The following is a 21,865-nucleotide window of genomic DNA, read 5'->3' on the forward strand; positions in this document are numbered from 1 at the left end:
ATACTCCTCGGTGTCGGAATAGTGGTAATCGTGAAAACGATTACCACCGTTCTAGCTCTGATCCGAACTGAGTAACCCCATCAAATGGCAAAGCCTCTAGCGCTTGCTTTGAATCAGCATCCGCTGTCCAAGAGCGTAACCATAAGGTGCGACAAGTTGCAATGAGAGCCGAAAATCTAGAATTGACGGATACAGCATCAATGGCTGTCTGCCCTACATAATCAGAAGTCTCTGGAATATGCTCGGCCAAGGAGAAAAGTTTCCCGAATGCCTCTAACTGCTCGGCCCATAGCTGAATAGCGTTGTTGGGCAAGGCCTCCGCCATAGTGGGTCTAAACATACTGCCTGATGGCACGTAAGCTGAGCAGAGTGCTGATCGCACTTTTTATCCGTGGGATACCTCAGTGAACCCGCTCCATAGTGGAAACCGCTGAAGAGGAGGACAAGCGTGTCTCCCTAGTACACAAATCGCATCCTAAGGAACGAGATCGATACCATGTCCCCCGCTGCTCGCAGTCTAGTGGGAGGGACTTGCCGTCATATCCGTCGGGCGGGCGTTGATCACTGCAGCTTCCCCACGCGACTACGTTACAGTGGCCTTGGAAAACAAACAAAAAAAAAATCAGCCTCTTTCCTATGTGGGGCACCTAAAGCCCTAATGGCAGATTGCTCCAAAAGCTCATTTCTAGGGTATGACTGCCGGGCCAAGAGGTGCAAGGCAACTGAGCTTATGCATCTTTTCGCAGGGACCCAGGGTGAATAGAGCAGACAGGCTATTCACTCCTCTGGGTCTTAGGATCAATCACCGCACAGCACCTAAAAGGGAAAATAAAATATAAAAACATGTAAAACCTAAAACTAAACTAAGTATAGACAGGAGCCTATACCAAACGTGTCCTCTCTCCTAGGCACTTTAAAAAACTGAGATATCTACAGGAGAGGAGGGGCGGGGCATAGTAGGAGGTGAGAGTGAAGATCAAAGTTGATAAGTGCCTAATCTCAGACGCACTACTATAAAACAATGTCTCGCAGTGTCCTCCAATGGTAGGAAAGAAAAATTACTTGATTTAAAAAAAAAAAAAAATCCTATTGAACAGAGGTACTCAGACCTGTTGTCCTCTTTTCCAAGTGGATCTAATCAACAGTCATCCATTAAGCCTTACCCCTTTAAGCTCAAAAGCCAATATAAAGTTCTCCATATTCCTACTCCCAATTACAGTTTTCAATAATGTTAACACTAACCAATCATGTAATAACTTTTCCATGGCTGAATTGTATGTGGTAAAATCCTTGGCCAGTTACAACACCATCATAATTAATTTAGCAGATAATCTAAAAGAACAAAAGCTTCTCTAAATAATTCCACCATGTTCCATTACTATTGAATTGTATCCCTTCTAAAAAGCGCTACGGAATTTGCTGGTGCTATATAAATGTTGATGATAACTTCTACAAAGAGTGGGACTACTAGGAAGCCTGGTATAAGAAAAGCATTATCACTTTTACAGTATTGTCCCCATAACAGTTGGATTTTATTAGGCACATTTCAATATTTATAATGACATTCAAAATGCTCACCATCTACAACTTTCTCAGGGTGCCTGAAGATTCTTTACACATCCCTAGATTGCTTACTATATTACGGAACACAGCTCTGTAGCTGATGGAATGTATTAAACTGTCCACTGACAAATCATTTCCCTTATTGGAGTTTAGTCTCAAAACAATAAGAAAAAGAAAAGCTGCTCCAAACTTATTGGAGGTTCTCATTTATCTCTTGTAAGTTACAGTGACACAAAGCCTACATTAACAACCCATTACTGGTGTGGCTATATGTCATTTGTGATCAGTTTGACATTTATAACTTTAAATAACCTATGGCAGGCCCATCGGGCCACTCTTATTCCTAAACCAACTTCTTAGATTGAAACAAAACCACTGAACTTAGTGGGTCATTAGTCAATTGTCTCTTTTGCAAAAAGACAGACTGTAACCATTTTTAAATGCTGACAGTTGTTACCCCTTCCCCCTACTTAGTCATCTCCTACTCTCAGCTGTTGAGTTAAACAGTACAACTCTGATCCAGATACATCCAAAGTCCAGTGTTGTAATGAATGGAGATACCTGAACTCTCTAGTCCTTTGCCTAGGATGACTGAATGTATTAAAGACAATGAAGAATGCCTTGCTTCAAAGGGTTCATTGGTGTGGCTGACATCTCTGGATACACCCTAGGTTACTATTTAAATGCTCTGCGAAGATAAGCATGTGCACCACCATAGCCAACAGCGTCAAACTTTTGCCCACAGTTCTGTTGCGTTACTCGATTTTCATAGTAGTAGAGTCATGTGCACAGCTACTACCAATTGCCATTAATTTTCAGTTGTTGGGCTGTTTTTCTGCCTTGTGCACACATCACAGTGGTGGGTGGGGCCCTGCAACTGTTTGCAACCACTTCTCATACTCTGGGGAGGGTTATAAACATTGTATGCTTCACTGTACAGATAACTTTATAAATGTGGGCTGAACCCGACCTAAACAATACTTTTTGTTTTATTCAGCTCCTGTAAGATCTTTCATCCATCTTGTGATTTTGTCTAATGCTCTCCTGCTGTGTGAAATAAACAGGTATATACCAATCAGAAGACTCAAACCATTTTTAATTGTGTCAAAAGAAAATGTAATTTTTTTTTTTACATTTTCACTTTATGGCTTTTTTTATATAGTTTGTGTGAGATGCAACCCCCCACCCCCCTTTAAAAAGCCCAAAAAAAAAACAAAAAACCCACACCTCAGGAACAAAAAGGTGCATTATGTAGACATTGATATCACATTGTTTATATGAAGTGTGTAACTCCAGAAAATAAATGGCTCTATGGGGTAACAGTACAGTTTTTTTAATTGTCATTTTAGATTTCTCTCACTGTGAACTTTTGTGTTACAATATACCTTGTAATCACAATTGGGTTTTATGGGCTCTGATGGTGATACATGTTGCCCAAGCTAAACATTTGATTTTAAAATTACAAGAATCCAGACTATCAATATGGATATTAGTTGTAACCACTTCATTAACTTTATTTCCCATATTGAACAAAAGAATGAAAAAAAAAAAAATGTTCTACTTTGTTCAAAATCTTTGAAATAAATAAAAGAAAAAGTATGCAAGTGCTCTTAAATCCTTTTACATTTTGGGTGTAAAGGTTTAATCTGTTCATGGGCATGATGCCTGAAGTGGTTTGGCCAAAGAGAACATTTAGCCAAATTAATGGCATTCAAATGGGTTTAAGATTCTCAATTATTGCATTGATAAATTGCAACTTTACATTGTAGGAGGGGAATTCAATTCTCAGTGGTAATTTTTTTAAAACTGCGGTAAGTGATTTTAACACGGTTTTCAATCATTCTGGAGCGTGTTAACTTTACCCATTATTCAAATCTATTACCGCACCGTGTCATTAGCAAAAATGGTCCCATCGCAGACAAGTAGATGATCCATTGAAAGTATAGGAAGGGAGGGAGAAGTGTTAAAAGCTATTCAATTCTTTTTTAAGCGCAGCACGGTAAAATGTCAAATCGCCTGTTTTATCTCGCACCTCTCATGGCTGTCCAAAAAATTAAAGACATAAGAAAACTATTGAAATCATGTAATACAAAAAAAAGTTATGTTTCTCAGTAATGTACAAAAAGCATGTACAAAAATAATATAATAAACCCTAATATATGTACTTATATGTATGTACCAATGTGTTTTGTCATGGTATGGATAACTATATAGTAAAAAAAAAAAAGTATTGTATGCAGATAATATAATATAGAAGGTTGCATAATTCAATGCAAATGTATGCCAATGCATTTTTTTTATTTTTTTATTATAAATGACCGGGTTAAACCCTCCACTAAAAATTCGCAAGCACCAATGGTTAATGCACGGGGACACCGTTACTTGTTTTTAAATTGAATAGCACATTTTTTTTACTCTGCAGTACCTAGAAAACAGCAGCGCCCGCGGGTCACAACTCACAATGATAATTTTAATTATTTTAACACTGCAAAAGAAAAAAAAAAGAAAAAAATACTACGATCAATTGAATTCCCCCCATAGTGTGCAATAATGCAAACCAACAAGAATTTTAGAACATCCATAAGAGTATATTTTTATCAATGTTGTAAGTTATAGTAATTTTCATTGTCCATTGTAATATTCTTAGCTAAAAGCACAATGTTATTACCTTTGTTCCTAATAGAAAAAGGACTTCTGGTAAAGATGTAATCATCCAAAGAAGGTGGTGGTTGGATGAGTATTTCAGCAGAGAGAGAGTTGCTATAAAAAAAAAATATTAAATATTAATTACAACTAAGATACAAATGCTCTGTAAAAGAAAGAACAGTGTTATATAAATATTTGAACAAACGGTCAACCTACCGTGACATGCTTGTATTGTTACTATAAGTATCCTAAAGAGGTTTTAGGTCACACTTACAAATGCACAAGGCATAATCAAAGATGTAAAATATATAAAATGGGTAGAGATTTAATTAGCCGCGAGGTGTCTCTGGAACGTCCACGAGACACCTTACAACGGAGATTTGACAGAAATCTCCTTATTTTTCCAAAAATGAAGCGGAGATGTCTACTGTAACTGCTGACAATGTGCGTAGTCTAAGCACAACATCGCAGTCAATTGAATTTCCCCCATGGAATAAATAAAGAGCATGCCATCTAAAAAACAAACAAAACACATTGTATAAAATAAAAATAATGATTGAAATTTCAGCTGAAGTTAATACTGAATCTAAAAGTTCTAAACTTGTAGATCCAGCCAATGAATGATGATATAACTGCTAATTAGAGATTTTCAGCAAGCAATTAGATCAGTCATTTTCCAGTGTTGAAAAGATGCACATGGTGAAAGTGACACATTGGAGACAATGTAGCATGAAGCTTACACACACATGCAAAACACATCACCATCGAGTAAAATGTGTTAAAGAATGTTGTTGGGCTGAGAGCAGACTAGGTAGTATATATTTTTTTAGATTTATAGGGGCATATTCAATAAAGTGTCATTACGGTACCGCAACATTGCGGATTTCTGTGCGCAGCCCTATGGGGTGCGCACAACCAGGCCAACCAGCATCTTGAAAGAGCTTATAGAAACACCCAGTCAGGTTTCAACAGGATGTTTATACAGTTGATAACTTAATAAACATGCTTTGGTTAAATACAAAACCACAAAAAGAAAAAGCAGCAAGAGAGCATGTTCGAGTGACCTATTCCACCATCAATATTCTACACTGCTATGATGTGTGGATGCTATTTAACGCTTGACATTTTTACCCACACATTTCAAAGAATGCCGATAATAAAGTTGAAACTAAAGGCAGAATCTAGAATTTGTATCAATGTTTCTTAGGAAGGTAAAAGTGTACACATAAGAAAATCCAAAGTCATTTGCAAAATAGATACTACCTTAAAAGTCCACAAAATAGCGTACCATTCAATCCTTTCAACAGCTGTTGGAAATCTCAGATGTTTCAGGCCCTCCCTCTTCCGCTGGATCAAACACATTTCACTCTCTTCTTCTACTCCTGCACTAAAATAAATAATTTAGATAGTTAGTCGCTACTTGTAGAGAAATGTTAACTTTGCCTGATTTCTATGTAAAGTATTTTGTGCTCTTTTAACATTAACTTAAAATAAACTAAAGATCTGAGTGTTAAAACTTTATAAATTCCATAGCTTTGCACGGATTATCCTCTTGAGTATATGTAGAAAGTGTCTCAAATTAAAACCACTGTATTAAAAAGGTACCAACTTTTTATTTTATTTTTGTAATTGGGCAATGAAAATATTTAACAATATTCCTGCTTCAAGAGCTTCAATAATAATTCTTAAAGTGTCATTATCCTGCCAAATTAGCCACTAGGACTGTAGATGCAGTCAGCTGCTCATCATACCAACAGACATTTATGTGATCTTGCCTCTCAGACAAGCCACAGTCTCCAGCAGATCCTGTCATTCTGTGTCTGAACCTAGTGGCTGGATTACATGAGGGGCTTTAGGTACATTCAGCAGATGGCTGCACTTTCAAGATCATAATCATTCAGCCAATTTGATTGGATCCTGAGATAATTAGGTACATTTGCAGATATGTGCATATGCAGTATTACTGGTACGTGATCATCACAATACAGTAATGTGGAGCATGACTGGGTCATATATGAGCCAGCAAAATAGAGAAACCTTTAAGACTGCTCCATACCTGTATAGAGAGACATTATAGCAGATATTCACAATAGCAGCAATTGCATAAATAAAAATAAACCTCAAACATGGAATTTATATCTATTTGCCAAGCATTTTACAGCTTGATCATAAGGTTTTAGAAGTGGTCTTAAACAGATTGCTATCCACCAAAATTGTGTTACATGAATCTTGACAAATGTCTCAACATGAGAATTTGTGCTAGAAAAAAAAATAAAAAAATATTATAGAGTTAGGCTGGGAACACACTACAGGTTTTTCACCCGATTATTGGACCAATCACACAATATACAACCGTTCGGCCCGATATCGCATTAGTGTGTACGCTCCACTGAACGATCATCATTCCAAAGCAAATGATATTGTTTCATTTTATAAACAGACTAAACATCTCTGTCAACGACGGAACAATGTTGTTCCAATTCTGCAGTGTGTATGCACTCAACCAGCAGTGCAGGCAGATCTCCATAGAATCATGATCTCTTTAGCCGATTGTTATGACAGATGAAGAGCACAGATCTGAAGGTAAACCTTGTAAAACGTGTATAGTGTGTACATATCAATCAGCATGCAGATCTGCACTTTTAGTCGTTTGTAAAATCGTTAACGATATCGCATCGGGAGAAATTCTCTGTAGTATGTACCTAGCCATACTTGTGTACAGGTGTAGAAATACCTTTTTCCTCTCAAAATTTAAAAGCAATGATTCATGAAGGATTTCATTATTGGTTTCACTGCAGAACAGTCATTTCTTTAAGAACATTTTGAAATCAATGAACAACTTGTGAAAGTGGCTCAATGTTCTCGATGACCATAATCATTGGTAATAACCAAAAGCTTGGGGATTCGGAGTGGTTTTGTATTTACTTCAGGAATAAACAAGTTATAGTGTAAAGTAGTTTAACTTAAATTAAAAAAGGTCTGGCATCTTGCACCAACTTATCCTTCAAATACTCCATGGCAGCCATTAAAATGGGTTAACTACTTAATCAGCTGAGCGGGAATAGGAATAAACACATTCCTCGAAGGAATACAAGGTGACACCTCCTTCCTTCTGATGTATTTTTTCTATCCCTCAGCAAAGTAAGGGTTTTTAGTGTAGTGTTTTATGTGGACTTGCATTACTTTCCCAGGGCCCCGGAGATTCCCTGTAACACAATTTCTAATATATGCCGGGACAGTGGGTGGCTCTTCTGGGGACACTTTCTGCCTATTTGAAAGGAGCCGAAGGAGGGCATAAGGGCTGAGGAGTTTGGAACAGAGGCCTCTGCTACCTTTCCATCTAAGTCGCTAGATTGAGATGTTTTATAAATTTTTACTACAGTGGTTTTTTAAAATCATTTTATTTTTTCCCAGTACTCGGACTGGGCAATCAAAGAAATCTGTAAATCCAATAACAGTATATAGAGCATACGATAATCCCTTATCAAATGATTATGAAGGAGTTTCCTGTACTCCTCAGACTAAAACTGTTCAGGTGGTTAAATAGTATAAATTTAAGGACTAGATAGGAGAACAAACAAGGGACAAAAAAAAAAAAAAAGACAGGTCACATATTAGTGGATATTAAGATGATATGAGGCATGGTCCTTTGGCCTATGGGTCATTAGGTTCCTTCATAGAGTCATCATCAAGCACCAAAGCAGGAGAAATGAGGGCTGATCTGAAAAAAAGACTTTCCAGAAGGGGGATGCCTATAAATGGAGCATAGTACCTAAAATAAATTCCGCTAAAGCCAGTCTTTCAAGAGCCACTATTTGACTGGAGGATGGAGTTCCATTAAAAGAATCCTATGGATTGGAAAATGGATAGTAGCTTCAAGAAAATGCACATTTCTTCTGAGATTTTACTTAAGTCTAGTCTGGCAATGGCTTCAAAGGCACCCAGATTGTGGCCCAACACCCTGCTAGTGAATATATTAGAAAAAATTTGAAGACAAAATCTGACAAAAATGCAGAGAATCAACAGAGTATTGATTTCCCTTAAGAGACATCACCCCCCCAAGAGTATGGCTCCAGAGGTTGTGAAGAGCTCTTTGGGCAGCAGATCTACAATAAAAAAAAAAAAAAAAAAAATATAGTCATGTTTCCCGTAGGCACTTCCTGTTTTGGTCAAAAGCTTGATTCTATGATTCGAAAGATCACCATAGGCAAGTCCAATAATTTAACAATGCGAAAGCAAGATTTTTTTCTTTTTTCTCCAGGCAACACTTCAAAGAAGATCAAATTTATTGGCAGTATCACAGACAGTTTGATAACTGCTATTCTAAGCAGCCCTTTAAGGCTATAAGAGGAAGGTCAGCACCAGGGTAACCTTAGAGCGTTGCTAAACGGCTGACGTTTGTTTTGTTGATTTTTTGTTATGTACTAAAATTCAATAAAAAAAAAGTACCTGATTTATAAAAGAGGAAGGTCAGGGCACAGGGTAGCAAACATCTCTAGGAATCTCTCCAGAACCAAAGGTGCAATGGGTTGCAAGATTTCCATACTAGCAGGTTAATTGGCTGCTATAAAATTGACCTTAGGATCTCTTGGTTGGTTGGTTGGTTGGTTGGTGTGTGTGTGTGAGGGAATTTAGACTGTAAGATCCAATTGGGCAGGGAGAGATGAGTGCAAGTTCTCCGTACAGCGCTGCGGAATTAGTGGCACTAAATAGCTGATGAACAATCCTCCCCATTGGATTTGCACACATTATAAGACAGCCTAAGAACTTCAAGAGCAAAAGCCATCTCTCAAATTCCCTTAACCCATGAAAACACAGTCTTCAATACAAATCTGTTACTTGTGGAGAAATCTTCTGAGATTTCATAACTATTCTCAATTTATGAAGACTGAATCGATTTGTCCACATGACATCTGTAAGTTCTATACTTAATGCGATAGGAAAGGGATATTTCCATAACTCAATAGAAGTACATGACGCTTATTTCCATGCTTTTCTTAATGCCAATATAGTCTCCAAAACCCTTCCTTTTTAATTTTTTCAAGCAGTAAAGATAATATGCTGAATAAAACCTTTTGACACCTTGGAATCTCGATATTATTTTGGAAGTTCTAATGTCTGATCCCATTAAGCCATTTGAAGGCATTATCTCAAAGGTTCACACTTAAAGTTGTGCTTCTTGCAACAATTACATCTGCTCATCGAGTTGAAGAAATAAAGATAAATAAGGTGTAAATAAGATTATAAATATTTATGCGGACAACGCAAGGAGGTAGTAAGAACTAATCCTATTTTTTTTTTTAACCTACAGAAGTTTCCATTTTCCATATCATCCCAGAGACTATACTGCCATCTCTCTGTCCACAACCAGCTAAGGTGGCAAAATAAATACACTATGCATCTTGTTACAGCAGTCTCTGTTTACCTTTCCAGAATGAAAGACTACTCATTTTTTTGTCGTTCCGGGAGGTTCCAGTAAGGGACAAGCTCCACCCAAAACATACTCTTGCAAGATGGATTAAAAATGTCACTGCACATGCTTACAAGGGGAACGGACGTGAAGTGTCTGTAATTTTAAAGCCACATTCTACAAGGTGTCGCAACCTCCTGGGTATGCCAAGCCCAGGTTTCAACAAACTATATCCATAAAGCCGCTGGACAGCCATCTCTTTAATCTTTCAGCAGACATTATCATCTCGATGACACATCCTCTGTTGATGTGCAGTTTGGAAATAAAATCCTTCAAGAAGTTGTTCAATACAAAATTAGTTATTATGCACTATGAGTAGTGTTGTTCTTAATCCCACCCTATTTGATTACAATGCTTGGCTACGTCCCACTGTAATCACTGCCATTAAGTAAAAAAAAAAGGAAATATGAGTATTATAATTACAGTTAATATAATTTCTTGAAATACTCCATGGCAGCCCAATATTGCCACCTGTGATCTGTTTACAGTTTTGTAGGACAGCCTGGGAAGTTTCTCAAAGACACCAGAAGGAAGGAGTTGCTGCCTTATATACCTTCCAGTGGTGTTTGTTTCCTTGACTCTACTCAGAGGTTTAAGGAGTTAAACCAATGTAATGGCCCCCTATGAGCATTTTAAGGAAATAATATTTTTTTTTTTTTTTTTATCATCTTGGAAGAAAAGTAAGGCAGGTGGAACAGATCTGTAAAACATGGCTGCTAGCTATAACATCCATCACATTGTTTGTTCGCCTTCTATGTCACCCCCCTAGGTGACATAGAAGGCGAACAAACAAAAGGCTTTTGAGGGAAGACTGAAGTCATAAAATCCACATTTATTCATGACCATTAATCATGAGATGCAAAATGATGTAGCCGGAGGAGTAACACATAGGGTAATACTATTTGTGGGATCACTAACACTGCATGAATTTTTTTCTTCTTTTAGTTAAAGTGCTCCTCTTTCGCTACTCTGGTTTCATTATGCCACACTTATCCATTCAGTGGTTTCATATCTTTATTTCTGCGGACCTCACACCCTGTGTACAATTATACAGGGGTAGGTATATCATATTTACATCCGAAACTGTAGCATATTAGGCCAGTTGTGACACTGGGTAGGAAACCAGCACTTAATCTAGGGGCTCTAATGCTGTGGGGGCTGGAGTAAGCTTGCCTGGGAGAAAGCATAGTGGACTGGGTAAAACAGGCTCTTCTGTTCATGTGACTTAGCCTTACAAATATTAAATTTATATTGGGCATATATGGATTATACTACTAGATATGTTGCAATTCTTTTCATTCTGTTATTTCAATTGTACTTTTACATCAAGTGGCATGCACGTTGGTACCTGGCTATGAGTCACACTTGTCATTTTATTTGACGACGAAGTAAATGTATGTAGTTGTCACTAATCAGTTACCCATGATCGGCTACAACAAGTGGCTGAAGTGTTGTATTATTAAAGGGGATCTCCTTCTAAAAGTTTCTACACCTTGACAGAAGAGACATCCGACATTGGATTTTCATGTATTCTGCAGCCAAGTACAAGCTTTTGTTCAGAGAGCCCTTTTCTTGCAGTACATTTTACGTTCAGATGACCATGTGCGTAGGGTGAAAATACATACAAATAGCCATCAGTACATGACAATTATATAATGACGACTGTTTAGCACAAATCAAATGGACCATGAACGCAGTTTTCCATATTCTGTATCCACATGTCGCTTCAACCTGCAAGCAGTTCATTAGTGATCCAGCTTGGCTTGTTATAAGCCATCCATAGACGTAAACTGCGTTGTCGTTTCCTGGACTGACAGACGAAGTTTGGTGTAGAGTAAAATAACCCACCCTATTCCAATCACTTCATATAATACCATAACTATTTTAAATATCAATATACTGCAATAGCTTTTACATATAGATTTGTGGATGCTGCTAATACAAAAAAAAACAAAAAACACTTGTAATTGAGCTCACAGTTTTATAACCCTTTGCCTTGTAAAGCAGATAGTGGGTTATTCATTATGCATTTGAAATCTAGCACTTGCTGTCCATGTCACTTACACAAGACACTTCGATGCTTTTCTGAATTAACATGTTTAGGTGTACAGCTAAAATGTGCATTTGTTAATATATTGGCATTTCATAAGGTTTTGATTCAAGGCTTCTGGCAAAGTATCCTGCAATAGCCCAAAACAGACACTTGGAAAAAGTTGCTTCTTACTTCAGCTATCTGAGAAGAGAAAAATATATACTACAATGAGCTGCTTGTAAATTAAAGCATGTATCTCTTCCACACTCGAGGATCTGCTCACAACCGAATAGAGCTTTAAATGCGAGGAAGTCTTCAATAATCATCAAGCTCATGTGTTGGCCTTGTTAATGCCTGCAAAACAGATTTAAAACCCGCTGTAGTAACAGAGACTTGAAATTTGAATTAGTTCTTTGTTACTATTACTAAAAATATTTAAGTGACCAACATTTTGGAAATTTTTGCTCTGAAAGCATAAAACTAAACACATCCATGCCTAACTTTAAAATACTTGTCTACCAAAAGGTAATTAATCCATTGTCATTATCTTAGACTAGATCTCCGGGAAAAGAACAAAACCTTATATAATGAATACTCAGAAGAGCCGAAGTAATCCTAAAAGGGTGCTATGTAGAAAATACTTCCCACATATTTTGTTAGCTGACCTAAAAAAATAAATAGAAAAAAATAAAAACTAAGCGATACTTTGCGTATCAAAATTTATTCTATAGGTCAATTTAGACACCAATAACAAATGGTAGACTTGAAACTGTTTCCAGTAGTCTGGAATCTTCGTTTTTCTAATTTCAGTCCCCAATAGACTTTAAATAACCCCTCATGTCTCCAAGTTGTACTGTGAGCATCACTCTGCTAGCACATTTACGTCAGGCAGATATTCTACACCCTCCCTCCCACCCCATCTCTGGGTTCATTCTACGGACCTCACAGAATAGCAAGCTTTAAAATCTACTGGGTTTGGAATTGGCTTTCATGCCAGCAATTAATGGATAACCTACACTAATACACAGCTTGTCAGACTATTACATTGAGTGTCCTTTAAGTGACACTCATTTTATAAATTATCCAGATGTCAAAGAATTCCATGGGTGAGCACTTTGAAAGACCACTGCAGTTCTACTACATAGATATTTAAATGTGTAAACTTTAGCTCTCATTTTAACATTTTATTATCGCCACAGATCTTGACAGAAGCCTTCATCCACAAACTGAATTACTGTACCAATTTAAGTCATGCCAAAATAGTAACAGTATATTTAAATTAACACTCCATAGTAAAGCATTCTAAGGGGTAGATTGAAAGAGCAGAGTTGTTCTTTAGAACAACGTGGCCTGCACACTATTACCATTACTACTACGGTAATGGCTGCGCATTACCGTTACTACTGTTATTTCTCCACTGATTTTTGCTTGCTAAAATCGGTAGACATCACCGTAACAACGATAATAATGCGTAGCCAGGATTGTTCTAAAGAAGACGGCTAATTGAATCTACCCCAAAGAATTACTAAAAAAAAAAAAAAGACCCTGACCAGATAAAAGCTCTATTACAAGAAAGAGCAGCTAATAACATTCAGAAATATATATGCAGGTTTCAGGAACTAAACATATTTTAGATAAGCCCAAGAATGATTGAATGAATATTGATAAGCATATTGTCTGCAATTAGTTTAAAAATGTAAAGCAGCACAACTGCACTGAAGATTAGCATCCCTTTTAAATATGGTTCCGTTTGCAAACTCATTAGTTAAGTCACTTTAAATCGAGAGCTACTAGTTAAATCCACAAATATATATGCAAAATTTGGGTATTGTAAGAAATTTAGATGTTGGAGATAAGGCTTTTATTTTAGCGAGGCATTTTCAATATGCACACTAGACTTCCTGTCTGTACATCTACTAAACAATGCAGGGAACCCCCAAGCCTAGAATGGCCAGCAACAGGAAACAATATCTTACATAGTGATGTACATAAGTTATACACAATACTTCCTAACTTATTCGTGGGAATAATAATTTGGGAACTATAGAAATACATATACATACATATACACATACACACTATAACTAAAATCCATCACTTTCAGTTCTTCCAAAATTAGCCACGCCCCTAAAATTAGGTAGTATCATGGCTCAAGGTTATCAAAATGCTTTCTGTTTTATAGTGAGAGGATTGCCACTTTAGATTTAAAGGAGAGGTTTTGGAAAGAATATGGAGGGAGTAAATGCAAGGTAATCTAGGCAAACTTTGTTTAATGGACCACACGTTAATATCTATGGCCAACTGTCTGGCAGTCAAGCTGCACAGTTGGAGACAATTGTTCAAATGTCAATCGCTCTTTGCTATTTTTCGGCAGTAGGTGAATCTTTACATGTAGCAATATTGCTAAAAAGCTACCACAATTGTTCAATTGTAATCTATGGCCAATATAGCCAAACAAACAAAATAGCAACTTACACACACAATTTCTGGGCCTTATAGGGTGAAGGGGGGGGGGGGTACTCTTTTCCATGACTCTTTCCAGTGCAACCTCTGACATTTACCTCCATTACTTAACCAGCTCAATATAAGGATAAGCCTAATATACAGATATCAGATACTACTACTACAGTTAAAGGGGACAGAAAAATAAATATAAATTTTACTTAGAACCCTTTCCACTCCAAATCCCACTTTGAAGGCATGTTAAGATTTCACACAGTTGCAAAGCATCTTCATACAAATTCTTAGGGGGAGAAAGGGGGCACAGGCCCATAACTGGATGATCAATTTAAAGATATCAAATATCCACATTACAATACACAGCGGTCATTTTGAACATTATGTATATAGCAAATGGGTGCCCAGGAACCAAATCAAACAGCTTTGGGGGGTTTGCTTGAGCGGTGACTCAGTACAGCTAATATGGCACTAATTCCAAGTGGCAGTTTATGGACATTGGGTGGCCAAGAACTGCTTACGTCTGTACATAACCTTGTTATCTACCTCACTGTAAACTACTACAGTCCTTAGTTCTGCACTCAGTTATGAGGATCAGCTCTCAATTTGGACACTCACATAGATGACCAAATTAGAGAAATCAGGCGCGGGTGCAAGTGGCATCAACCACAAATACTAGCAAATCACCTAACAACTGGGATAATAACTTTATTGCAGCCAAGATATTTACATTAAAAAAAAAAAAAAAAGACTGAGTGCACTTGTAAATGCATATTAAATGTATAATTAAAAATGTTTACATGTATTAAAAAAAGTTTCATAGGCATTCATGAAGCCTTAATGACAAGGTCAAGATGCATTTTCACACTATACCAACTTCTAATTTATATTTAACTGCACTTGAACTGTTCATAACAGGACAGTCCCAACATACTGTTGACAGCTATAAGGTCAAAAAGCAATATAAAAACTAATTGTACACCTTGATATTTACACAATGTCAAGAATATTCAAGCAAGTCAGTATATTTTTCTTACAATTATAAGAAAATTGAAACACTGATACTTGCTAAACAAAGTTTAGAAGAGAGTCAAATATCAAAGGCTTTCACAAAGCCAAACTTAACTACTTTAAAAACTACATGTGCCTATTCTAACGAGGGGGGAAAATTCAATGAAAACTTGCATGTTGCAGCAACATTTAAGGTTTAATAACAGCAAAGTGGCATTTAAACAGTTCTCATAAATAGGTCATCTTTTTATTCCTGTTGATGCTGCATATTTCATTCTACTTGTGCAGGGCAAGCGATACGGCATGTTCTTCTGAGGAGCTATACATGACAGCTTATGCAGCACATCTTACTGTCCACTTTTCTACACCATTTTTAGATAACTAAAGTAAAATAGTAATTTAAAGTGCTTAATTGGCAACTATATTATATTTTTTGCAAACAGCACATTTTCCTTTTCGTATAATATATAAGTTAATTAGCTGTTCTATTTTGTTACCTCAACAAATTTAAATCAATGAAGTTACAGAAAATATTTCATACTAAATTCTGTTCACAACTGTATACTTACTCCTATCAAAACACAGACACTATCAAAATAAATGTAAATATGTTTATATATTCATGAATCGCTTTACTTCTACAACATTTTTAAACTCTATACAAAAAATACCTTATAAAGTTTACTTACCTATTAACACATTGTGTTATCTCAGAGAGGTCAAAAGGACTCGTAGCCATGACATCAGTATAAGCAAGGTTCTGCCTGCTTAGGATCTTGAGCTGAAATAGCAGAAAGGAAAGAGTGTGTTAAAAGTGAAGTTGTACCAAGAGAAGTTTGTATTACACCAATAGGAAAATTTAAACAGCATTTTTATTGCTGGAAGGAGTTACCTATGCTAATCTTCAGGCCTCAGTACATGTACAAAAATCAACATAAAAACGAATACAAAAAAAATAAATAAAAAAAAAAATGACCATTCCCCCACCCCCCCCCGCAACATTATTTATTGGAAAATGAAGTTCAACAATCGAAACCATCTTTTCACGACATCCCCAGAAAGATTTATTTAAATCAGGGGGCACATTATATCACGTTTTGGAAAAGACGACAAACATTAAACAAAACAAGAGAAGATTTCCCATTTTTTTTGTTGTTTTATAGCATACCTTGAAGTAAGCCTGTGCTAAAGGGAGCTACAGAATGTAAGAGTGAGGAGTGGTATAAGCAGACAAGTCTCTATGCAAGGAATATAGTAAAATCAGAATTTTCAAACAAAAACAGTCCCATCCCAATTCAAAATAGCTACAGTTAGCACCGTTAATTATGGAAAACATTTTTTAAAATTTATCTATCAAGCCCAAAATGAAAGTGAGTTCATGTTTCATAATTATGAAGGGAAAAAAGAATGTGGAAATATGCAACTTTGAAATACATTGTTAGTAGCATATACAGGCAGTGCAAGAAAAAAAAGAAAAAAAAAAACACAAAACAAATGACACTAATATAAAGTCATTCAATAAGGCCACCTACTTGGGCCAGTAAGCTTGCATGCAGCATGTCTACCAATGCCAGGAATTGTGCAGGAGGGATGCAGTACCAATCTTGAATAGGGCACTTAAATGACACCTAGTGGTCAAAAATTTCATCTCTGGCATGGTTCCATTAGTTCCTATAAATGGTCAACTAAATTCAAATCTGGTGAATATGAAGGCCATGACACATGGATCATATCAGTAACATTATCATCACAACAAAGGGTGATTAAACAAGCTCTGTGCATAGGAACAATGCCATCCTTAAAAATCCCCATCTGTGTTTTAAACAATGCTGCAACATAAGGTGAGGTGATCATTCAGTACTTGTAGTGATTAGAATTGACCTTGCCTTCCAAGCTTAACTGCATACAAACCATGCCAAAAAAGTTTGCCCCACAACATTACTCATTCTACCAACCTCTCTCTACAACCCTATGTGCACTTGTCCGTTTGAGCATGAGTTATGTGGTCAGATGAGCCACTTTCTTGAGTTAGTCTGTTGCCTGTGCGCTTTGCACCATTAAATTTGAAAACAGGCATTGCCAGGCGTGATTTATGCACTGCAACCAGTCTAAGATATACGGCTCTGTAGAGTGCTTACCAGACGGTTTCAGATTAAAGCGTTTGTTCACGCCACAAGTTGAAACTTGTGAATGTATCTTTTTATTTTGAAACTTGTGATCTATTGACTGGCTATTGCTCACCAGTTTTGCCTTGACACTGTGAGGTTACTTCAACTCCTGCTAAACACCCCCCCCCCTCCTCCCATATAAAATAACAGAGGCCCGCCTTGCAACAAGAACAATTCAGCATTTTTACATGACCATGCAGGGATGTTATTTGCATAATCAACATGAGTCACTTGTTACCAAGGTGTTTCCACTATCTAAAAAAGTCACCATCTTTAAACATACCCATTCACCTGTGTTCCAAGCTGGCTGGACAAAGATGGAGCATTACACATGACTGTATATGGACCAGGGATACCAATCTCTGTATGGAAATACTTGCCAATTCTGCAGAATTACCGGGAGACTCCCGAATTCAGGGTAGGTCTCCTGGACTCCCAAGAGGGAAGGCAATTCTCCTTTATCCTGCCCACTTCCTAGTGAAGTGGGCGAGATGGGGGTCTACATGACAATTTGTCACGACCTGTGTCAATTTAAGCAATCTGTAAAACATCCTCAGCATACAGGTCTTTAAAAGGAAATTATTTTTTTTTCTTACACAATTTATTGCAGTTACATCTCAGAAGTCGCTGTGAATCACAAACCTCATTTAAAGGCCAGTATGCTGGGGATTTTGTTAACACTGTCTGCATCTAACCCACATCTTAATTAGCACTTGGTAGCTCTTTTAGTGGGGAATTTTCAGCATAATTTGCTTTAATTTACATTGATTTAGGCATATCAACATGAAAACTCATGATCAGAATGTAACAGCTATAATATGATAATTTTTTAGGGCAAGTATATTTGTTTCTGTATACCTTTAATTACTACTGTAATTGGCAGAGAGATAACTCATCTGACCATCTCACAGGACACATTACTTACCCCTTTACAAGATATTTTACATATGAAACATAAGTCACAATTATTGGAGGCCACAAGAGACATGGCCTGGCGAGAAATCTGTGGGCTAATGACGCCTGATTTTCCAATCAGGAATACAAGATAAGGCCCCCAAGCTCGGAGACCCTCCTGGCTGAGGCAATAGCCAGCAGTACAACTGCCTTCCAAGTCAAGAACCGCAATTCCGCCGAGTGTTGCGGTTCGAATGGAGGCTCCTGCAACATGTTAAGGACCAAATTAAGATCCCAAGGATCCGTAGGATGCACATAGGGCGGCTGGATGCGAAGCACTCCCTGCAAGAAAGTTCTAACATCCGGAATCTCCGCCAGCCGTCTGTGGAAATACACTGACAATGCTGACACCTGAACCTTTAAGGTTCCCAACCGGAGACCCGCATCCAAGCCACCCTGCAAAAAAGCCAGAAATCTAGCCAGACAAAAGGTTTTTAATTGTAAGATTTCTTCTTACACCACCTTATATAAACATGCCATATGCGGTGATAAATCCTAGCTGAAACTGGCTTCCTGGCTTTTAGGAGAGTGCCTAATACACTCACAGAGAACCCTCTCGCTCTCCAGACTGTATTCAAAAGCCATGCCATTAAATTCAGCCGGTCTAGACCCTGATGTAAGAACGGTCCCTGGGTCAGCAGATCTCTTCGAAGCGGCAACCGGACCCCTTGACCTACTGCCACAAGAAGAATCTCCGGGAACCATACTCTTCGCGGCCAGGCTGCAGCCACCAGAATGACTGGTCGATCTCCCTGCCTGACCCTTCGAAGAACCCTGGGAATCATTGATATGGGGGGAAACAGGTATCCTAACCATTGTTAGGACTGCCACTGGGTCTCTTGTTCTTGCGCAGAACTCTGGGACTTTCCTGTTGACTCTTGACGCCATCAGGTCTCGATCCGGAAGTCCCCACTTGTCCACCAGCAACTGGAACACTTCCGGATGCAGAGCCCACTCCCCTGATAGAACGTCGTGCCGACTTAGATAGTCTGCTTGTACGTTCTGTTTCCCTGGGATGAACACCGCTGACAGCGCAGGCATGTTCCTTTCTGCCCAGGCAGAAATCTCAAACGTGACCTTCATCGCTCCTGCACTCCTGGTGCCCCCTTGTTTGTTTATGTACGGCACTGCTGTGGCATTGTCGGAATGGATGCGGACCGGCCTTCCTTGTAAAACACTCTGAGCCCTCTGCAGTGCTTTCAAGATGGCCATCAGTTCCAGCACATTTATGGAACGAACCGACTGTTTCTCTGACCACAGACCCTGCATCCTTAGGTGATGGACCACTGCCCCCCAACCACTCAGACTGTCGTCTGTGGATACTAAGATCCAGGCCCACGGGGCAAAGGATCTGCCTTTTGTTAGGTTGTCCTTCAACAACCACCAGCTGAGGGACCTCCTCGTCTCTAGAGATAACCTCATCCACTGGCGATCCAACCAGAGGAAGGACCCCGACCACTTCCTCAGAATGTCCCATTGAAGACATCTGGAGTGAATCCTTCCGTATGGAAGCGTCTCGAAAGATGCCACCATCTTTCCTAGCAGCTTCATACACATGAGTACTGACAGCCTCTTGTGCGACAGAACCTTGTCTGTCCACTCCAGTAAGGACCTTACCTTGTCCTCCGGAAGAAAAACTCTGCTGTCTGCAATGTACATTATCAGTCCCAAAAATGTCATTCTTTGACAAGGGATCACTTGTGACTTTGTTCCATTCAGGAACAATATCTCTCAGCTCTGCTGAGGGAGGGAACCTGACCACCTGTTTAGAAGCCTTCTTAAAGAGAGAACGGTCCAAGGACCTCGTCTCTTCCACTTCAATAAACCCCAAGGTCTGATGTACTGCTTTTACCAGATCGTCCATACCCTGGTGCCTGGAGCTTTTTTCAATAACACCCCTTCCGCTGGCTCTCTGCCTTTCCTGTGCAGACTATCAGCGATTTCCACCTTCCATAAGTGGAATGGTCTGATATCTGCTCCTCTGTTCCCCTCTTTGAAAAGCGCTGAATAACGTGGTCATTACCTTAAGTTCCCCCTCCTCTTTCATTGAGGAGGGGACTTGGTACATTCCATGGCCCCGTGGACGGCAGGAGCACCGGCGCTTTCTGCCTGTGGCAGCGCCTAACTCTGCTAGCAGTGTGAGAGTGGTCTTTCAGACCGCATCTCACACTGTGAGAAGTTTCACTGCTCCAATGTAAAAAACTGCCAGCGGGAGCCGCGGCTCCCCTGCTGACAGCTACTTCTCTGTTCACGAGTCTGCTCTGTTTACAGAGACACTTGTGCACTATGTCAACAGAAAAACAAAAGCCTAAATACAGTGAACCTAGTTCACTGTGCAGCTCTCCAAACTTCAGCCCATACTCCTAGGGCACCAACTTCAAACTGAGTTCTGTGGGGAATTGGCGGGGGGGATATGTCTGTCAGCAGCAAAAGATTAACTGTTTAGGTGCCAGACTCCTCCCTACCCTACTTAACCTCATGGTTCGCAGTGTCCTCCAGATGGATGAAAGAAAAACAGCTTACAGCCCCTCCGACATTCATTCATTCATCCTGGTCAGTACTAGAGGAACTGTCTGTGGCTACTCTGACTAGTGATGTGAGCGGGGAGTTTAGTGGTTAACTATTTTACACTTCTGTGCACATTGCATTTGGCATAAAGCTGTCTGAAAGGTATAACAGCATTAATTTGATTTGATTTCTTATTTATTTTTGTCAACTCAGTACTGACATAAGAGCAAAACCACATTTTCTTTTATACTTTTCATTAGCACCATTTGCTATATAGGTGTAAAAATATCCAGTCAATTAACTGACATGAGTTTATTTCTTACACATTGGCACAAAAACACTTTTCAGAACATTATCAACGTTAATCTTGGTGTACAAATACACTGGCGATACAGTGCGATAAAAAAAAACCCAGCTTTTTGTTTTATTTTCTTCTTTACAAATGCTACAGAAATTGTAACATTTGACAGTAAGGAGTCATTGTGATTCACCACTTCGATAAACTAAAACTAAACAAATATTAAAGCTTTAAAAAACGTATTCCGCTTTCCATAATATATTATATATTTAGACTAGCCCCATAGACAACAGCAAACAGGGGGCTAACTAACTAACTCTATAAGCTGCTTGACGGCTTCTCAGGTTATTATAGGAACTATACAAAATGGAAATGCTAGCAGAAATAATCCAATCATATACCATTATGGAACATAAAAATGTTGCCGCCTAAGTTTTTGGTGTACCTCATTGTAGTCTCCTTAAAATAAGATTGTTTAGTAATGGAAGTTTAGAGTTGGTGAAGAAAGTCTCAAAGTATCTGTTCTATGTACCTGCTTGGGATATAGCATGCTATACTAGAATATGTATACATTTTCAACTCAAGGACAGCAAGATGAAAAAGTAATCAACAAAAAGAAAAAATGCTTTACCTCCAATTCAGATTTTTCTTCATTGTTTATGCATCCTATATTAAAAAGATACATTCAAGTCAATTTAAGAAGCGGGAAATAAAAAGGAATAGAGATGTGCATGAAAAGATTGACATGGATAACAAAG

At 38.3% G+C, this 21,865-nt stretch overlaps 1 protein-coding gene across 3 annotated transcripts in view; it reads right to left on the minus strand.

The window, feature by feature from the left end:
• The window catches only part of SCAF11 (SR-related CTD associated factor 11), an 83,781-nt gene that overhangs the window by 45,046 nt on the left and 16,870 nt on the right, over positions 1–21,865 (minus strand). For 2 of the 3 annotated variants that reach the window (XM_075209081.1, XM_075209082.1), the window contains exons 7-10: positions 21,739–21,773; positions 15,869–15,960; positions 5,498–5,596; positions 4,232–4,323 (exon numbers count right to left, since the gene is read on the minus strand). In XM_075209081.1, the coding sequence (XP_075065182.1) occupies positions 4,232–4,323; positions 5,498–5,596; positions 15,869–15,960; positions 21,739–21,773 (318 nt within the window). Of the gene's footprint in view, positions 1–4,231; positions 4,324–5,497; positions 5,597–11,903; positions 12,062–15,868; positions 15,961–21,738; positions 21,774–21,865 lie in introns of those variants that run through there. The other variant, XM_075209083.1, reaches the window with a different exon arrangement.

This window comes from Mixophyes fleayi, chromosome 4 (genome assembly GCF_038048845.1).
Source record: "Mixophyes fleayi isolate aMixFle1 chromosome 4, aMixFle1.hap1, whole genome shotgun sequence".
Taxonomy (NCBI): domain Eukaryota; kingdom Metazoa; phylum Chordata; class Amphibia; order Anura; family Limnodynastidae; genus Mixophyes; species Mixophyes fleayi.